This window comes from Aptenodytes patagonicus, chromosome 8 (genome assembly GCF_965638725.1).
Source record: "Aptenodytes patagonicus chromosome 8, bAptPat1.pri.cur, whole genome shotgun sequence".
Classification (NCBI taxonomy): Eukaryota; Metazoa; Chordata; class Aves; order Sphenisciformes; family Spheniscidae; genus Aptenodytes; species Aptenodytes patagonicus.
Genome location: NC_134956.1, coordinates 7,691,606 through 7,713,088, shown reverse-complemented (window position 1 = coordinate 7,713,088; position 21,483 = coordinate 7,691,606). Strand labels below are relative to the sequence as shown.

Here is a 21,483-nt window from a genome sequence, read left to right as displayed (position 1 = left end):
GTGTGGTGGTGCTCTTCCCTGTAGTTAGCTGGTGAGAGCACTGCTAGGTGAGGCCCAAGACCCAGTTTCAAATCCCCTCTCTATATTTAGATGCAGAATCCAGATTTAAAAGTCTCCTGTGCCACAGAATGGCCTTGTCAATTGACTGGGGGCTGTTTTGTGATGGGTTTTTCTGCCTTTCTAGCCAAACTCCTTGTGGAGGTGGGTGCAGTCACCATGGGCCAATCTGTCACCAGTCTGAAAAATGACTAGCCCATCTCTGGTGTGCTGGAACAGCTGTCACTGGGCAGTCATGCCATTGCAAAATACTCTGTTCAGCGGCGTGTACCTTACTCATAAGTAGATGTTCCTTTTCCTCTAATTACCTCTGTGCTACTATTACTCCCAAGCACCTTGGAGCACTATTAAGTAGTAATAACTACTGATACATGTGGGAGAAATTAAGGTTAATACAGAGCTCATTAAGAGAGCTCCAGGAGGAGCAGAGAAAGGGGGTTTTGTCTTGTACAATGCATAAAGCTCCCATGGGTGCGTCTGAATGCAGGCTTACTAGCAATACTCAGAAGACAAGCAGTTTGGTTCCTGAGTATTGGACTCTGTCAGGTCAGCGAGTGGGAGAGCAATACTTACAAGTTGAGCCTCTGTAGTTTGTTTTATTTTTGTATTTATTTTGGTTTGCTTTTTATCCAGAGGTCTTCAAGACCAAATAGAAGCTCCAAACTGGTGTTGAGTCAAGCTCTTGGTCTGGCTGTGGGTTTGTGGAAATGAGCCAGAGTGGTCAAGATGGGCTGTATCACTCCAACCTGCTTTGAGTATCCGTACCACAGACCTCTTTCCTGCACTGTAAGGAGTCTTGTGTCTCCCCATTATGCTGAGGCAGTGAAATGAAAAGCTGAGTGAGCTGCACCTCTGCACAACACAGTTGCATGGAGAAGGGTTTCTGGGTAAGAACACAGTGGGACCCTTGCGTTTGCCAGCTGGAGCTCTTGCTTTGCTGCAGCACTTGCAGTGTCCAGGCAGTAACTCTCCTTTAGCTGGGACGGAGCCTGCGAGTACCGTGGTCTGTGCCATGGTCTGCGCTGCAGGGTGAGAGGCTGCTTTGGGGAGAAGCAGAGGCCAGAAAAATAGTATTCTGGTACCTGGATTCCCATTGTAGGCCATGTCCTGTCAGTGTTTTGTTGCCCTCTAGCTACTAGCATAGTGAATTTTACTGTACACAGGTCAAGAGCAGGGCAAAGAATGCAGAAGCTATTTGGGTTGTGGTACTGGGTACTACACCTTGAAAGCCAGGCGTCCAAACCCATCTGTAACTGTGTTCTGCAACTCTAGCTACCCTGTGCAGCTGCTTGGAAAAGGACACGTAGGAAAGGTTTCTTGTAAGGACCTCTGGGTTTGCTTAGTACATGGCTGACCATAAAAAGTGAGTGGCACAACATCAGAAAGCTCTTGCAGTTCTGTTTTAGTCCTAGCAGTGCTGCTCACAACACATCCTGGTCTTCCCCTCTGTGCTTTCAGTGCCTCCTCTCCGAGGTGACCAGCACCCCAGCTGTCCTGCTTAGATTGATTGTCCTTAACTTGAACCAGTTGGTTTAGAGTGAGGTCCTCATATGGAGAGGGCTATCTGTAGCTGTTTCATGGGTCAGCAGCTCAGTCCAAGACCAGACTCCTCTAAAGGGCACAGGCTTGAAAATAGAGACTTAAACGCAAGCGCTTGGCTTTGCAGCTGCAGTAGCTGTTGGGTCCCACAGGAAGCCTAGTACCTAAGTGGTGAATTAATGAACTATGATACTGCATTTGCTTTCATCTGTCTTCTTGTAACTAGGTCTAAATTGAGCTGCTGATGTTTTTTGCACCAGCTGGAGCGGTCACACTCTTCCTTAGCAGTTTTTACCTCTTTTTGCTTTTTTCCTTAATGATGACGAGGGCCCTAGTCGTGTGATCTTCCACAACTGTGAAAGTGGCCTTGTGTGCTGCTTTGGAGCCTGAGTCTTCAACACCACTTCTCAAGGCTGCTATGCATGGCCTTCTGGTGCTCCCTCCTTCTGGACAGTGTGTCAGTGTGCGTGTGTCAACCTACGAGGGTAGCAAAGGTGATACACACTCAACTGTAGCTTCTTAAGGTATAACTTCAGGACTTCCTGGCTGCAGACCTGATCCTTCTTCTCCTTTTGCCCTACTCTAAGAGAAGAACAGGCTCTGGTACTGCTGTCTGTCCACGTGATGTTCTTGCTGGAGCTTGCTCTAGTCTGTGGCATTAAAAAATAGAAAGGACATATCCTGTTATCACTGTGCTGTGGCAAGAACACAGTTGTATTCATGTAGAACTATTGCAGTCTGTTTGTAAGATATGATATAATTGAAAAGTCTGGCACATTTCCCACCGCAAACGTTGTTAATCCTCACTAGCTAGGATTAGTCACCACTTCTTACAAGCCTTGACACAAAGCTAGCAAGTTATTCAGTTAATCTGCACTTACAGGATAAATATTGCATCCTATGGGAAATTAGGCAGCGTCTTCTTCCTCTCCTGTTGTACAGTGATGCATTGTGTCTCTTACACCTGAAGGTGGAAGGGAAAAGTGCAATAACATGATGGATGTTAGCAGACACCTGCTATCACAATGCAGCTGGATCAGCAGAGAAATTTAGTACAAAATTGCTTGCTGAAACCAGGCAGTGAATATAAACAGCATCTTTGTGCTCTTCATGACACTGGAGAATTTTCCTGTTACACAGCAGTAAGTACTCAATGCCTCACAGCTGCAAGACTCTTCCAAGTGTCTTCCTTTTTACTGTGGGTTTTTTCCTCGTGTGATCTCAAGCTGTATCTGCAAGTAGTGTCATTGGAGTTGGTTGGTGTACTTCCCATGAAACTGAGGTCACCGAGATGAAGGTGTTTCAGGCTCTGAAGTTTTGCAGAGTCTGAAGTGCAGCTCCAAGTTTCCTCATGGACAGTCTCCAAAACAGCAAGATCTTACTGAGTAGGTGACCTGAGATCCCATTTTTCTCAGCAAAATAGAATCATAGAATAGTTTGGGTTGGAAGGGACCTTTAAAGGTCGTCTAGTCCAACCCCCCTGCCATGGGCAGGGACATCTTCAACTAGATCAGGTTGCTCAGAGCCCCGTCCAGCCTGACCTGGAATGTTTCCAGGGATGGGGCATCCACCATCTCTGGGCAACCTGTACCAGTGTTTCACCACCCTCAGCATAAAAAAATTCTTCCTTATATCTAAAAATAGCTGAGTGGATCTGGAAACACCAGGTTTCCAGCTGTTCGGCAATTTACCCGGGGAAGCTGGCTTGAAGCATAGCACCAAGGAAGCTCGGACACTTCAGTTCAGCAGCCCTGCCAAGGAGTTTCTTCCAAGCCTTGCGCATTGCAAGTGTCCAGCGAAACCAAGACCACCAGTGGGCACAAGCAGGGAAAGAAGGGGCCTTCTGGCTGGGGAACTCTTGATTTGTAAGGAGTTTTGAAAATTTCTGATTTCAGTGTGGTTTGATCCAAAACCTTTAAAAAAAAAATTATTACTTAAACAAGTATTCCCTTAGATGCTTAACTCTCCCTATGGTTTTGACCAACTTAAATGACATTTTATCTTAGGTCATGGGATAAATAATTACATAAATGAATGGATGTTTCTTCACCTCATTGATTTATCATCTCATTGCACTGAGTCATGTTTTCAGGGATTTTAAGCTTAAATTGCACTCCCAGTCAGTGAAGTGGAGTTGTAAGTCTTAAGCAAGGTGCTTTTGAAAAGAGAGGATTCATGCTAAGAGCTTTTTCTGTTTTGACAATCCATCTAGTCACTTATCCACATTACTGTGTGACTAAGTTTCCTTAAATCTGGTAATGAATTATGTTCCCCTCTTGCCCCATCCCAAAAAATTCTTCTGGTGATCATGTGTGTGACCGGCCCTGAGTCCGCAGCATCTTGTCTGAGTGGATGCCAGCTGCCAGGCGAAGTCTGGCATGGGTATCATAGCACGTTGAGGTTTTCACATCGGATGATGTTTGTGTCTTATCCTTGTCCTCTGCCTTGTGGTATTGGTTGTCTGTCTAGGAAAAGTTAGGATTCATTTCTGTCCCATTGTTAGCCGGCTAAAATAGTTCTACACGTGATGTTGGAGTTACAGCAGGTTGAGCAGTAAAATCATGTTAACACCGTGAGTCCAGCAGAAAAGCAGTATTTTAACCTCTTACTTGTTTCTATTGATCCTGGATGCAGTGAGAAAGGTTGTCGCGCTCAGTATCTGTTTAGAAACTCTCCCACCTGTAGTTTGGATTTTTAAATACTTCTTTATTATGTTTCCATTGTATTTCATCAAGACAGGTCAGTAACTGCAGGAAGAAAGCACTCAGCTCATCCTGTCTTTGCCAACACTGGAACCAGCTTGTCCCTGCAGTCCTTTCTCAAGCAGCGTCCTGGGCCCATGTTGAGGGTGGCAGAGCAGAAAGGCATGCATCCCTGCTGGCACTTCATCGGTCAGGTCCAAAAGCTGTAATGCTTCTGTGCTTTCCCCAGAGTGCATCTTTTGTGTGTAATAAACCACATTGGTAGGGCTCTTAGAGAAAATACAGCGTTCAGGTTGCCTTTGTAAACTGATGCTACCCTACCAGCTCCTGGAGACAAGAGCCGCCGTTTCTTTGGTGCCTGGAGATGATCGGGGCGGGGAGGTTACAGGCCGGTTGAGATAAATAGCTGAGTCAATTGGAAATTGCCAGCAGTATTTTTCTTCTCTTCTGTCTGCATCTAGAGTTTACACGAGAAGGTCATGTTACTGTTGTTTCCTCTTCTACATTCCCTGTCAGACAAGGTCATTTTCGAAGCCAATGACCAGTTAAGCTTTAATTCTGCAACCATGGAAAATTATTATCAAAGGGGACAAGCTTCAAAGTAGATGATTAACTGGCACATCCGATGACTGGTTACATTTTAACAGGCTTCTTTTGCACAACTCCCTTCAGTTGTCGCGAACTTGAACTCATATGAAAATGAGTTTCCCATGAGATGTAATGGGGTGACTCTCCCTTACAATGTGGTTAAAGCATCCAGTCCTGGCTGCATAAATAGATGGTAAGAGAAAGGACACAGTCCCCTCATAACAAGCTCCTAGGAGCTTTCCCTGGAAGCCCAGATGTTGTCTCTGGTCCTAGTCCCTTGTTACTGCTAAAAACTAAAGAATTTGCTTTATTTTCTGTTGCCAGGATCATGAGAAGCATAGTCTAAGTTGCTCTGAGATAGGCACAGCCTCTCATAGTCCTTAGCTAGTGAAAGCATCAAAGCGGATTAAAGCCAACCCCACTCCTGTGTTGGCTCAGGTTTTGGAGTAGCTAAGAGCCAGGCCAGGTTTCTGTGAGATGTAATTTGTCAAGGAGGGAAATGCAGAGAAGTACAACGGTGCCAGGAGGAGCAAACTAAGGGCTGGGTTACAGCAGTGTGGCCTAAATTGATCCTTCTACTACTGCATTTTGGAAATGTTGTTTTCCCAAAAGAAAATGTTGTGAGGCTGTACGGTGTTTTGGTGCGGAGCACGTATGCAATATTTATAGTCTTCTCATCTGAATTAGCTGCAGGGTTTGAATGTTTTATTTTTAATACGGGAGAAAGAAGGCTGACAACCCAAAGGGGAGTACAGCTATGCAATGAAACCTCATGGAGAGAAAGACGCTGTCACAAGGGGAGCTTTTTTAGTAAATTCATTCACTGCTTCATGTATATACTGCATCAGTCTTTCCCTTATGGCTTCCCTTCACTGTGGTTTGAAAGGTACATTGAGGAACCTCAAGACATCTTGCTCCAACCTGAAATGTAGCAGATGCTGATGTGGTTAAAGCCATTCGGAGCCAAACCGTTAGCTGCCAGCTGCCGGCAGAGGCACCGATATCTATGGAGCTCTGTCTACCTATGTCAGCAGAGCATCTGGCACAGAAGTTTACCCCCTTGTTGAAAAACTCACCTAAGATGACTTTTTCCGCACTGATCCTGTGCCACTGCAGCTAGCCTGCTTATGGGTATCTAGTCTAGCTCCTGTACCACTGGCACGGATGTGTCTAGACTGGCTGCGATTGTCCCTGCGGTCTAGTCCAGAGTCTGTCTGGTTACACAAGAAATAAGCAGAATTTGCCTTGCTTGTGGTGCCAGGGGAGTGCGAGGTGCAGAGGCAAGTATGTAGCCCCATCCTTGGCATCGTTCCCCAGACTCTATTGTCTTGTCTTCCCTGAATGACCCCTTCCAGCTCGCGTACAGCTGAGGCCAGAAGTTGGCCTTTACTTTGGTTTATTTACAGCAGCTTCATTTTTGTTCTGTTTCCCCTATTAGCAATAAGGAATGAATTCTGTTCTTGGCTTAATCAGGGTAACTGTGAGCAGGCTCACGCCTGTGCACTTGGAGGCTGTTTTTAAAAGCTGGCTGATATCAGTGTTACTGTGTAAAGCTGATAAATCTTTAAAGAGAAGGTCACGGGGCTGCCTGTGGAGGCCTGACATTAGCTTCTACTGACAGTGATAGAAACTGGTGGTGTATGTCTCTGCGGTATCAAAGAAGGATATCTAAAATTCACCTCTGCCTAAAGGGCTAATCTCCTAAAGTCCTTCTGAATGGCTTCTGAGACAGGCTTGAGAAGGGCAGGCGTTCACGTTTGTCCCACAGGCTGTGTCTGCCATCCCCTTCCCTACTAATAGCTTTGAGTCAAAGCTTTGACAGCGTTGTATGCACAGCTCATTCAGAAAGCAGAGCAAACTGGAGTATCTCTGCTGGACAGCTGTTAATTGAGACCTGCAGTGCTGAAAGCCTCTGGTAATCAAAAATCTGGTTATAAGGGGTTTTTCCTTTTTTTCTTTCTAACCATGTGAATGGAAACTGTGGTTCTCACTTCGTGGCACGATCCCTGTTCCCAGACCTTATGATGAAATTTCAAACGTTCAGTCGCAGGACCAGAGGAGGAGCCAGCACTGGCAAAGGCAAACACCTTGTTCCTGTTGGAGGTGATGTCCTTGTCCTGGTGGAGACAGGCTCAGGTGTGGGATCCGTGTGGTTACACTCCAGCTGGAAGTTCATCGCCCTTGTTGGCTGCTGTTCCAGTTGTGTAACTGTTTGTGAGAAGTTGTCCAGGATGATAGACTGTGTTTTGTGCCTGGTAAAACTTGTCCATGAAACGTAAGATGTTGGAAATAGTGAAACAGATGCCTGTCTCTAATAGTGCCAGCAAGACAAGGTTTCTGGGAAGAATATCTCAGAATAAACCAGCTGCTACAGCTGGGAATAAAGCTGACAAGAAGTGGCCCTGGAGATCTTTTTCAGGTCTGAAATAGAAGCTGCTAAAGTTTAGGGAGACGTTAATTGGTTAACCATCCTTAGACCACTGTGGCTACAGCAACACTGCTGTAACAGCAGCAGCACAGGCATTTGCTAACCTCTTTCTCTGTAACTCCACTAGGCTACATTAGTCCCTTGTTTCCCTGCTCTCATCAGCCTTCTGCCTTTCAAAATGCAGAATGTTCGTTTAAAGACATTTAAAAAAAAATAATCCAGAATTGATTTTACATGACAGACATTACTGTCAAATTTAGGAAGATGGTCAAAAGGTGAACAGAACTGAAGGAATACAAGCATTTTTCAGTGCCAAGTGATCTGCTGTGACCTGGAGTGTTATTTTCACAGCAGCCTTTTCTACGTCTGAACAAGAGAGGGGATTCATCAAGGTACATGGGAGAATGCCAGTGGGAGCATTGGTGGCCTCAAGCCCCGGCAGTCAGGTGCTTGGGTAGTTTTGAGCTATGCTTTTCCACAATGATTATCTAGGTCCCTTCTTTTGTTGTTCCTGCTTGAATGAAGGACTGCACTGTAACTGCTCTCTGCTGGGAGCAAGGACCTATTTGCATTATAGCAAATGATTCCTTAATAGAGGACTAGATTTGGTGTATTCACGTGATATGCAGTACCTTTGAGACCTCTCCATCCAGCTTAGTTAAGATATTACACCAGCTGACAGTGCCCAAGACTGTGTAGAAAGCCAGCAGCCAGTGGCCCCAACCGGGAAGCTGTTTCCCACAGAATTAAGCAGGGCCGAAATTTGCTGAGCCTCAGAGACTGGAGCGTTGCTCCCGTTTTCCACAAAGCTGAGGCTGATTCGATGCACACTGTGGAGCTGGGTCAGAGCTGGACTTTGTAAACAGGTGTGAAGCCACTGCCTGAATGGCTTTGCACCTGATTAAACCAGGAGGGGCTTGGCTCACTCTCCTCCTATTTCCTCCTAGTTTGACTGCAAAGTTAAAAATAGTGTTTGCTTTTGTAGTACGAGCCTGATTCTACTGGTTTATACTGCAGACTATTGGTAGGAAGTACCTAGGCACTGAATTTTTAATGATAGATATTTCAATTAATATGTTTGCATGTTTTATTGTGTTTTTTTGTTATGCTTGTGCAGTTTGTAAAGGGCCAGGGGATCCTATAAGAAGGAACATAATGTAAATCTGTATTATTATATACCTTCTAGTGTCAGCCTCAAGGAAATCCCGACTGTACTTCTGTTCTTTAAGGACAACAGCAAAGAATCAGCCCTCTAGGAAAACTCAGGAAAGCATTAAATAAGCTTTTTCCAATTTTGATAATGAAACTGCAAGGACATAATTCATAAGTGTGATGGACATGCCCTATAGCCTGTGCCAGCAGTCCCCAGATACCAGCCATGCTGAGGGGGCCAAGCTGGTACCCACTGGGCTTGGGTGTTTGTGCTTTATGCCAGAGGTCTGTCCTTACCATGAGGAAGTGGTGGGGATGGAGAGGGCTAAGGAGGCTGGGATGTTGGAGGCTGCAAGAAGGATGAGAGGGATACCAGAAAGTCGATAAAATTTGGAGGAGAAAAGCCTGTCCCAAGCAATAGGAAGTGAAGGCAAGAGCAGTGAGACCTACCTAAGAAGCCTCACGGAGGCGTTTTTGGCAGTGTTTCTAGGAGGGGACTGATTCCAACTTTAACAAAGCTCTGATCACAACCTTTTTCTGAGGCTTTTACAGGATAATGCAGCTTAGTGTTGCAACAAAATTGGGCTTTGAAATGCTCTATGCAGCCTCTCTGTTGGCAGCCACATCATATAATCAATAACATCAGTCCATCAGCCTTCTAGAAGCACTTAGTAGTTTGGGCACAATCAGCCCAGTTCAAACACAGACCCAGAGTGTTGCAAGTTTAATAGCAATTGGTCCTGTCCCCGACTGGTATGAACTGAACCTTTGCTGGCATCAATGGGCTGTGCTGATTTGAATGAATTCAGGACCTGATAGTAAAGTTTTTCTTGAAAACCCATTGTAGGAGATGCTGCTCTTAGTGTGGGACTGTAATTCCGTCTTGAATATAAATGCAGAGTCGACTGCTGTTAAATACACAAGTGACTAAATCATATAGCAATAGCAGCATGCGATTATCAACTCCTCTGTGGTCACTGTGCACTTCAAACTGACGGCTCTGGGGGCTCACAGCTTAGCAGGGGCTGCCCCTGGAGCAGGAAAAGCCCACGCTTTGCAAGAAAGTGGCATTTGGGAAACAGCAACCCTTTTTTCACAACCAAAATGGACCACAGCCAGGTGTTTGGGATGTGAGTTTATCTCATGCAGCATCTGCTGAAGATGTACAGCACAGCTCTGGCTTTTCAGTTATTAATGATCCTGACGGTATTTTCTTTGTGGAGTGAGTGAGTCGTGGGTCTCAGGATCAAGCTCTAGGGTAATTACAGCCTCGCTGTCCCCACCACCCTCACAGCCTGTGCTCATGCACTGTCTCAGGACAAGGGGAGAAGAGGCACGGGAAGTCTCGGCTTTCCTTTAAGGTACCTAACCCAGCTTGGAGCAGAGACCTCCACGGTGCCAGGGCATTGCTCTTGCTCCATGAGCACATATTTCATAGCACTGGGCTTTGTTACGATCCAGAGTCCAGTTCCTCGTCCTCGCTGCTTGAACCCTGTTTAGAAAACTCAAAGTGCCTCCCACCCTTTGAAGGTGTTTTATATATGAAAGTTGACTCATCTGCACCTAAAGGCAGTGGATTGAAACCTGAGAATTTGTCTAGAAAAACAAAACAAAAACGAGGCAGTTGGTGATGGTTTAAAGAGGTAGCTTTGAAGATAGGGATTTTATCTTTAAAAAGGGTGTGTGGGGAGGAGGAAGCAAATGGCTATAAAGGACAGATGTAAGGAGAAGCCTGTAGTGTTTGTATTTGCAGTCGTTCCTTTTTTTTGCTTCATTATCTGTCTGGAAGGTGATGGAGAAATACAGAAACTGAATAGTTGTTTGCTTTTAAAGTATTTAAATCTTTAGCTCGAAGGTTGGGAGAGCCCTGTATTGGCCTTAAGCCACATGTTTTGGTTTGGTTTTTCTTGGGGGGTGGCAGGGAAGGATAATTTTCTTTTTTTTTTTTTTTTCTTTCTCACTGAGGTAAGACTTGTTGGAAAAATTCCTCCAAGATGAAACTCCCTTGGGCTTGGCATAGTTACACTGGGAACAAATGCTGCTCGTGGTGTACAAGGCATTGGGCAAAATATATAGAAGGCTTTTTGCAGTGATCTCTCTGTTATGTCTAGCCTACCACACAGGGATTTCACAGTTATTGCGAACATAACTCAGTGTTGAAGTGATCGAACAAAATTTATTATATAAATCTTTACAAAGACAAGGGACAAAAAGAAGGGCAATGCACTTAGGAGTCTGAATGCTGGTCATAGAGAGCACGTGGTTTATCTCCACCGAACAAAGTTCTGCAACAAAACCTGTATGCATCAGCACAAACGACAGCAAAGGTACAAGAGCTCTCTATGTCTTGGCCAGCAATTTCCGTAGTCTGGGCAGCATTTCCTTTTAACCTTCTCATGACAAGCATATCCTGGCTTGCTGTTAGTGCTGTAGGAATAGCTGGTTTTAAAACTCCCGTTCGCTAACGAACAGTGATGCTGTTTTGGGTCAGCTTGAGCGTTAACTCTCCAAATCTGCTCTGTGAAAAGAACAAAACAAAAATGTTAGTTTGGAGTTGAACAAAATAGTTTTGCTCTTTTAAACAGCCATTACTGGGACAGCAGCTCCTTGTCCCATTCTCCTCTGGAAGCCAGGCTTGATGTCACCATGACCTCCAAGACAGGACTTGGGTTGTTCTGCTGGAGGCCAGGCTTGGTGCCTGCTGAAGAGAAGCCCCCTTTTGGGTTGTATATCAATAATGGCTCTGAGGCCATCTTTTCTCTATCTTTCCATTGCTTTGTTGGGCAAGTGAAAATACTGGCAGGGTCACGTACGTTGTCTTCTGAGAGACACGTGTTCTGCCCTGGCTTCATTTCCATGATGCCAGACAAATTATTCTTATAGATCATGCCAAGCTGAAATTCACTGGGTATCAAAACTCCTGTTAATATACAGAGAGTACCCTTATACGTTCAAATATCAACTTATCACCTAGTTAGAGATAAGACACAAAAGAGCAACTCTGCCAAGAGGAATGAGATGAGATTCTCATGCCACTGAATGAAATATTATCTTGCGTAAACCAGGCAAAATGTGAGTCCTGAACCTCCATGTTCAACCAAACTACAGCTGTTTCAAAGCAGATCCAACAGCACTACGAAGTGCCTTTTCTTTTTTTCATTTCCTCTAGACAAAGCACTTACCGTGGAAGCGAGGATGAGAACAAACAGGCCACCCCATCAGTCTGCTGCTAGATCAAACCTGGTATGAAGCCCGACTTTCAGCTGGCTTGTTACAATGGCCAAGGGAGGTGAGACCAAAGCCCATCTCCCAAACTCCAGCTGTGCAACCAGATCCAGGAGGAGGCTAGTTCAGAGCAATTCCTCCCTGAAAACACTTCTCTTTTCCATCAGACAGTCATTTAATGGTTTCCAGAACCAGAGGCTATATCCAATGGACTTTTTATCTGTGAATTTGTCTAAGTTGGTGCAAAACCCAGTTCTGGCCTCTGCAACAGCTAGTGGCATGCAGTTGCACAATCCCACCATATGTGAAGACATACACTGTTAGTTAAGCTGCAGATATTGCTCCTTGTTGAGCAAACCACACCCCAAGACCTTGTTTATAACAAGATGGGAGGGACCGCATTTGAAGACTGTTTCATGGCAACTGAAATCATAATTAGCACAGCTATCTTCATATGTTGCAAGAAAATTTCTCTTCTGGAGGGGGTGGATGTTAAAGTATATGTAAATAATCAATTAAAATGAAGGGCTCATTACTGGCTTGCTCTCTAGCTGCAATTTGTTAGACAAACTTGGATAACGTACATTCTCGAGACGTCATTGCAAATTAAAATAGAAGAAGGCAAAGGGGTTTTGGAAAAGGATCTTCTGCTGCTTTGTGGTTCACACGTCATCCTTTTTGAAGCGAAAAGAGTCACAACTGTGTGACTTCTTGAGTTGGGCATGAACTAAGCAACTAGTTCAGTGCAGCGAAGGCAATTGTACGGTCCTTCAGTTCTCAAGCGTGGCTGAGAGCAAAAGTGAGTGACAGCACAGCAACCTTTATGGTATTAGCTATAATTATAGGCTGCCATTCTTTGTCAGAACAGGAGGAAAAATCAAATACTTACTATTGGGGATAAATGGAGAAGCAAGAGCTTTTTTTGAGTCTGTGTGTGCGGAGGGTGGGTGCGGTCCTGCACTCTTAAACAGGCTGATCTGAAAGGTGTCAACACCTGCTCCTGCTCTTTGTCAGTAGATGCAAGAGAGACAGCGATCATGCAGAAAGGTCCAGAGCTGACAACACACCGTGGCTGACTGGAGGTTTTGTATTTTTAGCATTGCTGGTGGCAGAGATACCGACAGCAGAATGGTCCCAGCTCCCTTTGAGTGAGAAACGATTCACGCTCTGTAAAAATAAAGCTTGATGCAAGCAGCCCTGTATCCTCTGAAATGAGGACTGCAGCTCTTGAACTTTTAAACGGATCTTTTTTTTCCAGTTCTTTAGAGAAGACTTGCAGGGTTTTACTGTTAGTGTGGATGCCTGTTTCTGGACAGCTCTCCTGAACGGCGTTTTCTGGGAGTACTCTGTTTCGCTCTGGCCTGGCACTGGACCTGAGCATTTGGAGATTTTAAACTCAGATCCAGTTTGGCATCCCCAATACTGACATGAATTGTTCTCTTCTCCACATCAGCCAGACATTGGTCCTTTCAATAAAGAAACCTGTAATAGCTAATGCTTTCCTCTGACCGTTCCTCTGATGTGTAATCAGAGAGACAGTGTGAGCTTGTGATACCAGAGCATCTTGTCCCTGGCCATCTGCTCTGGGTGCTTTTTGAGGCAGAGAGATCTATTTCCAGACAAGTGGCACTTGGTTTCAGTGGGAGAATCTGGATCTTTAGCAAAAGGTTTTACATAGACTTGAAATAAAGAAGGGGGAGGGAGCGTGAGTGGGAAAAAATATTTTAGTAACGCTTATGGTTTACAAGGTCTTATAATACTTCAACAAATGGCATGCACATACCATACAAAGGCAGCTGTAGAAACAACCTTCAGAGTTGTTACCTGTTTTAATTAATTAATTACTTGGGCTGTGTAAAAGGACATTCACAGATGCACCAGGAGCACATGATTTACCACAAAATACTGGTACTGAGTCTCCACACCTTGGAAAGTTGTTAGTCCTATCTAAACCCTTTTCCTTGTAGCAACGTATCTTATGCAAGGTCGCTCCTCTGAGGCTCCGTCTGCACAGCCGGCCTGAGGTGAAGGCCTGGGTTTTGCCCTGGGATCTGCTGGGGTGAGGTTTGATGAGGAATGCAGTTCTCTCACCCAGAGTTGTGCATCCTCGCGTGAACACCTTGAAATGAGTGGAGCAGCTCATTGCATTTTCACATGCAGGGAAATGCACGCTCCCGTAAAATCAAGGTTGCTTGCTTGTTCTGTGCCTGCTCCATAGTGCAGAGCTGCTTTGCGTGTGTTCATGTGCAAGGCAGATGAAATGACTCAGCTCCAGAAACTGAAATAATGATTCAACTAAAAGTTTAAACAAAAGTTGCAGGATGGCAAAAAAAGCCTTGTGTGGACTTTCCACTGTTCCAACAACTACTTGTGACCTTTCATACAGTCAGATAAGTGGCTTTATCAGACAAAAACCTGAAGCAGGAACCCAGCTTGTTAACAGAATCACTTGGGTTGCAAGTGACATTTCTTTCCTTCCCTTTACAAGCTTGATTGCCACATTTTAAATGGCAACATTTATTCTGAGAAGAGTTGACTGAGACTTTAGCCACATCATTGATTTATGCACCAGATACCGTCAAATTGTGTTTGCGTTAAGGAATGAGCCATAAGCAGGGAACTGGAAACTGTGGCTTAAAAGGTGAATATCCTCTGGATATCTGGGTTCAGATCTTAGGTCACAGCTTAAAATGAGTATTAACAACTCCTAGAGTCTACAGGGGTGTGCGTTTCGTTTCTTTTCTTCTTTTCTTTTTTTTTTTTTAATTCAGTCGAGTAAACCAATGCACCATTGGCACTGTTAAAAACAGGACGGAGACTGGCTAATAAGTCAGGTCAGACTTGAGGTGCACCTACAGAGCAACGTACAACCATATATTAAGAGGTTTGGTTTATCAACTGATTTATTAGATTTATTTGTTCATCTGGGACTTTAAGCAACCTGATCTAGGGAAAGATATCCTTGCCCATGGCAGGAGGGTTGGATTACATGATCTTTAAAGGTCCCTTCCAACCCAAACCATTCTATGATTCCTCTCCATTACAGGCACAGCTCTGTAAGAAGGAGGACGATGCCAATGTATGGAGCGTTTTTAGGTACTTCAGAACTGATTCAGTCCTTTCCAAAAATCCCAAACTTTGTCAGCTCATCATTGGAACGGATTAGATTTCCTCTCTTCTATCTCATGTAGAGAAGGGAAAACTTAAAATATGCAACAAAAGGAATAAGGAAAGCAGGGAAAAGGGCAACCTGTTACAGCTGTGTGCCTCAAGCAAACCTCATAGTGCTCCCAAATCACAAATCTTGTTCCAAAACACACAGACGTAAGCGTTTCTCAGTGAAATGGTTGTCTAGTTTGGGTGGCATGGGAGAGGGGGTTAGGCTGTAAAAAAAAAAAAAAAATCTATTTATTTTCTTAGATATAATCTTAGAAATAGCTTAAAAATCTAGCTTGAGGTAGTTGCCTGTTTTGGAAAATTGCAACACAAGGAGCTAAAACTTAGTGAAGTTGTGTGCAATAGAGAACAGAGCTGCATGCTGAAAGGTCCTGGGCAGGCTGTACCAGGAGTACAGTAACATAATCTGTAACGTAAAGTATATATTATGTAAACATAACATTTACTGTAATGTAAAGTATAACAGAGCATGTGATAGGTAGAGAGAGAACATTAAGCAGCTTCTGGTGTGTTTGCTCTGGAGAAATTGTAAATGGATGTTAGAAAACCTGCTTCATGACTGCCATTTAGATTAGGAAGCCAGGCAGATAAATATCACTGTAGAAAATGCTGAAATGCCAAGACCCTCAGACATTTAGGCAATGTTCTTCTGGGAACCTACAGGACAAAGAAAACCCAGGAGATATGCAGATGTCTTCCTTACCTAAGAATATAACTCGTTAGGGTCCTAGGAAAATCAAATCAAGCTGAGCATGTTATCATCTACGCTGTTTCTGCTCCACAAAGATTCCTTTAAAATGGCAGTTACTTGGTTAAAATAATTTCTTTAGTATTTTCAGCATCTTCATGAACAGAAATCCATGACCTCTCTCATGTCCAATCTAAACCTCCCCTGGCGCAACTTGAGGCCATTTCCTCTCGTCCTATCGCTTGTTACTTGGGAGAAGAGACCGACACCCACCTCGCTACAACCTCCTTGCAGGGAGTTGTGGAGAGTGATGAGGTCTCCCCTCAGCCTCCTTTTCTCCAGGCTAAACAACCCCAGTTCCCTCAGCCGCTCCTCATAAGACTTGTTCTCCATAGTGTATGTTCTCCAATGCTCCTGAGCATGTTAATTGAGGGGTATGTCTGCAGGGAGTTTCAGGACTATGATCCTCTAAACAAGGCTTTCCTGGGGCATCTACATGGAGAGGAAAGCTGGAGTGGGAAAGGAAAGCTGGGTGGGTAGTGGGGTAATTAAGTTTCTGCAGGACCACTTGGAGCCAGAGCCAGGAAACAGCAATCATTGCCTGGCTCAAGTCAGTCCCATCAGCTCAAAAATGGTAGTTAGGGCTGGTGTTACTACAAGGAAGGTGAAATATATTGCCTTTTCTTTCACCACGCTGCCCAGTGAAAGCTACTGCGTGAAGCTGGGAAAGCTTGCATGTCAATCATGGTAGTAAAGCATGCACATTGCTTTGAGCAGAGCCCTGTAATCAGCTTGGAGGAAAAAATTAATAAAACATCTTAAATATGTTCTAAGAATAATGTAATCCTTAAACCTCCCCATAAATGTGAAACCGCTGAAGGAGGTCTCTTCTTAAAAAGCCCTATATTCAAATATCGCAATCAATAACTGTAAGAATTGCAGAGTAGACACCAGACAAAGTATTGATGTATCTTAGCAGCATCTTAGCTCCCAACCAGCCCTAGAAATGCCTGTCTTCCCCTTCTGTTGTCTGGAAGCAGTTTGCACGTTGGGGAAGATGGTCCAGGCCCCGTGGCATCCTCCTGAGTGATCAGCTGATGTTCTTGGAGTCTAAATACAACAAGATTTGGAATAAAATCTGGGACGTTGCACGTTCAGTACCAAAGCCACTGCCCAGCTCAGGCAGCCTGCTGGGTGGGTCGTCCCTGTCCCCAGCTGGGCAGAGCAGTGGTTGCATCTTTGCAGGATGCTGGTATGGGCATGGCTCAGTGCTCTGTGGTTGCACAGAGGGTAATCTAGATGCAGGAGATTGAAATCGAAGAACCATCTGGGCTTGAACATTGCTTCTTCCCTGATGCTGATTAGGTGGCTAGCATGAAAGGTAGTTATCTGATATGATAGCAGTTAAAGTCATATCTGTGTGGTGCTCACATAACGAGCCAAAATAATTAGCACCGTGACTTCACAGCTTGGAGAGTAACTATATAAGCTGCTTTTGATAATGTACTGATGTTGTGATGATACAAATTGGCGATGTGTTTTGTGGGAGGTCTCAGGCTGGCTGCTGCTCAACTTGGGCACTTCTTTGTGATTGCCCTTGTTGGGCTTGAGCTCTTGCTTTTCATTTTTTTGAGACTGTGTTACTAGTATTGAGGAGACACTGATATTTCAGATCCTTTCTTCATTTGGACTTCTTAATTTTGCTTTTTGTCATCTATGGAAACTGGTCTATTCTAACATTGTCCTGGCTAGATCTCATTTCAAGCTGATGTTCAAACATACTCTACTGCCATATGAGGCCAGCTAGTGAGTATTTGCCAAACAGAAGCTGGGCAAGCCACAACGGGCTGGATTTGAATGAGCAAAGTAAAAATGGAAATTACAGGAACGTAATTTTGAATGTCTCAGTGAGTCACAATCCGTTTGTTAGCAACAGAATGCCTTTTGGAGATTGTCTGAAAACTTGGGAAGAAGAGTACAGGACATATCACATCACCTTTGCTCACACTGAGTAGACCGTTGTCCTGCTGTGAGACTCCAAAAGACATGTTGCCCAACAAGACTTGTGCTGGCAGAGTTGAGTTCAGAAACAGGGAAGGAATTGCATATGTAGCCTTGAACTTAAAACATGAAAATCAGAGTACAGTTATGCTCCATTCTCTTTTCTAGATAGATCTGTGGTATTTAAAGAGAGAGAAGGATACAGTGCTCTCTGATTTGGAAAAAGATGTATTTCAATATTAATCTCAAAGTAGATGGGAAGAAGAGCCCTGTCCGAATGAAGGTAGCTTTGTGGTTTATCCTTTAATAATCATCTTATCGTAACAGGGAGGCATAGCATCTGTGTGATGATTAATGTCTGGCTCTATTTAGTTACTGAATGTCATTCATTTAAAAAATGGCTTAAAGTAAACATTGTACTGCCTTGGACAGATTCTGTTTGGGAACTGTTTCATTTGAAGACCCCATTTCCCTGGCGCTTTTCAGTGATGACTATATGGGAAATACCATTTTTAAAGTATTGGCTGGCAGATGTGATTTGTTATCTCTGCCTCCATATCAGCCTTCTGTGCAGATACTCTGAGAAAACACAGCTGGGACACAGCCTGTGTCTGTGCCGCTCATAGCCATGTTTGCTCCTAGCATGGTCTTCAGAGGAGCTTCTCTATAGCCACGCTGGACCATGGTTGTTTAACATGTGCATGGTGCTCCCACCCGTCCAAAGCATTTGCTTGGAGCGATTTTGTAAATAGTGAGACTTCTGGGAACGCAGAGAACGCAGAGAGTTTTCAGTGACCTAATGAGGAAGGAAGACGCTAACGCCCTAGGTCTGATCCTGTCATTTTTGCTCATGCTCAAAGGGTTCTGTTGACTTGGAGAAACCAGGAGCACAGGCACGACCGGGCCATGCTGCTAATGATACTCCTCTTGGATGTCACATTCCTTTTTGCAATGCAAGACCAAGACTTTTCATGAATTCTTTACAAGCTGGTTCATAGTCTCAGTTAAGCAACGCATCCATTATTCATTGAGTTTATGATGATAGTTCTTAGGGACCAAATAAGAGTAGGGCTGAATTACGGTGGGCATCAGAGCCTCTGCCCCTTGATCAAGTTGTATAGAAGAGGAGGGCAGGCAAGATGGGGAAAGGGCTGGCTGCAAGGCACGTGGTTACAGACTTAGCCCTGTTCTCGTTCAGCAATGTGTGTGCTCGAGCACTATGTGAAACAGCAGCCTGATTTCTGCGCTCTGCCTGCCTTGATGCGGGGGCTGCGGAGAGGAATGCTATGAAGTGTGTGAGAACATGACACAAATGGAGAGCAGAAGATTGCTCTGTTCCATTTGTCCCTTTCTTCTCTTTTTTTTTTTTTTTCTTCTTTTTTACCCCCTTCTTTTGTATCTGCCGCCTTTTTCTGATCTAGCTTCTTTTTGCGTCTTCTTTGGAAATCAGCTGGGCTACCTTGGTGAAAAGGTTACTTTCAAGGTATGATGACTTAGAAACCAAGGCCAGTCCTGGTGAGCAGAGAGGCCAGATGTGGATGTGAGACAGGTTGGTGGCTCCTGGGTTCACAGCCTTCCTGAAGGCTGGGTGAACCAGGAGGGCTGAGGCTCTCATGGGGTTTATAGTACTGTTTGTTGATGTGTTGATTTGTTTTCTATAGAGTGAGCACTAAGGTATGCCGGCAGTGCGTGTGGGCCTTGTGTGGGATACGTGAGAGAAGCCCTGGTATAGGCAAAGCTGACCTGCTGGACCCATGTGCAAATTTTTCACACTCATGCAGAAATCTCTAGCTGGTGTCAGTCTGGATAAGCAGTAAGGAGGAAACATCCACTAGCCTTACAGGGTCTTTCTTGCTCTGCTTAGTCCCGTTTGAATGGGGCTCGGTGGGGCACACCACGGTGTCACGCTGGGACACGTTGCTCAGAGAGCTGTACTGCTCGGCATTGCACGAGCACCTGCAGGGTTGTAACAGTCTCCAGGGGAGCTCATGTTCCCTTCATGGGACGCAGCGATCAGCATGACTTGGGATGTCATGCCTTGAGCACTTTGGAGATTCTTCTTTTGGTATCTCGAGGTGATCCTAACAGCAGGTGCAGGGTCACTGTAAAAGGCTCGCTTTGTACAGCACCGCTTGCTGCTGCTCTTGCTGTCCCCTGCCTTAGGCGGTCAATGTGGTATCCACCTAGCCAAGCCTTCTTTTTCCTTCTACTTTAGAGGCAGCCGAGTTCAGCTACCTGGGGCAGAACCCGTGGTCTCAGGGGTGCGAAGCTTCAACTGCTGTGAACTCTGTCCTGATTTAGGCACTCCTCCTTAAGTGTATAAGGGCATTTGATGTATAACCTAGGTATGTGCTAGCTAGTGTTATCTGTAGCTGGTTCTGCACTTTACAGCTCTTCAGGGATCTGTCCTCCACCTTTGTGTTTTACAGAGCCCTCCAGGCTTCACACCTTTCTCACCCTGCCAGCTATGATTTACTATTTCTGCCTTAAAACAGCCTTCTAGACCACGGATGCACTGTGTGCTACAGCATGTGCCTCTGGAGGTACAGCTGGGGGGTTTTATTGTCTGCTTCCCAGCTGTTCCTGCCACAGAAACACAAAAAGGACCTCCTTGGGGTACTTTGACCACTGAGGAGTGCATACAGCTGCTGGGACATGGCTGTTGGGGTCCCTTAGGCAGTGCGGGTTGTGTCAAAGTTGTATAGAGCACCCAGTGCTCTTGTGCAGATGTTGGAGTCAAGATTTGGGCAGGGGGCGTCTTAACTACAGATTTGCCTTCCTATGAACTCTACTGGTGTGGATGGATGAAGCTCAGCCTATGGGAAGTTTGGCATCTCAGTATCCAGAAAGGGCTCAGCCCATTTTTTTAATGAAGTAATGGCCTTTTCTTCTTTCAGTCTACTGCTAACAAACTTGTCAACTAAAGAGAAAGGAATAAATTGGGAATGGCTCTAGCAGAGCTGATGGAAATGGGCAGATGCAAAGCTGGAGTCAACAAAGTTGACTTTTGAGTCCAATACTGGACTTCGAGACTCATCTGCTTCTGGGAGGTTGAGGGGAGGTGGGTTTGCCTCCATTCATTCCTGCTGAACTCCTACAGAAAAGATACCTATTTTCTTCTATTTCTATGGCATCATAATACTGATCTAAATTGGAGCAGCATGTGCCAAGAAGTTATCTTTCCAGGGAGAACTTGTTAAAATGCTTTTTATGGAAGTTTTCCCTATGGTTAGAGATCCTTTCAGGATTTTTCTTTTTAAGGAGCACAGTAAGTTACTGTGTGAGCCCCTCTGCAGCCTGTGCCAACACCAGCCTGCCTGTCTGAAGGTGGAAACCAGTGGGGCCAGCCAGCAGGTCCCCTGAAGCACAGTGCCACCATGTTGGCTGCTTGCAGCTGACTGCTGTGGAAGATGCCGAGGTGACACAACGGTGGGACTCATTTTCCAAGCTGTTCCCTTTACATTATGGAAACTGTTGGCAAAGACTGAAAATTAGGCCCATAACAAAAAATGGGTAATTGTGGCTGGGCAGTGGGGGTGAGCGTATGTGCATCAGTTAGCATGTCTTTTTAATTTATTTTTTACTTCTATCTGTGTTTTAGATCTCTCATCTTGTGAACCTTTGGGAGAGAACAAGTGATTTAGGATCTGAAGGACACCTAATTCAATGCCATCCAAAATTTGGTAGCCACCTGTTGTTGGTGCAGATCTGAAGATGTGGCTCGTGCTCGGCGAGATGGAACATCATGCCATGCTACATACTTCAGCTGTCCAGGTAAGCAGCTCCCTCCAATCCACACCACAAGCCCTTACACTTCAGGGTAATAAAACAAGATATCTGTATAGGTGGTGGTGCTTCGTCAAGACATTCTTATCAAGAGGTGTGTGCACCGAAAATATTTGAGGGATTTGCAATGAAAATAAAAG

At 44.8% G+C, this 21,483-nt stretch overlaps 1 protein-coding gene across 2 annotated transcripts in view; it reads left to right on the top strand.

Annotated features, from left to right (window-relative positions):
• LOC143164076 (uncharacterized) overlaps window positions 1-21,483 on the top strand; it is a 118,982-nt gene that overhangs the window by 89,463 nt on the left and 8,036 nt on the right. The window contains exon 7 of one of the 2 annotated variants that reach the window (XR_012996020.1): window positions 21,159-21,331. Coding sequence is in view for 1 of the 2 variants with exons in the window: in XM_076346188.1 (XP_076202303.1) it covers window positions 11,636-11,699 (64 nt within the window). In the remaining variant the exon portion in view is untranslated. Of the gene's footprint in view, window positions 1-11,635; window positions 11,732-21,158; window positions 21,332-21,483 lie in introns of those variants that run through there. The other variant, XM_076346188.1, reaches the window with a different exon arrangement.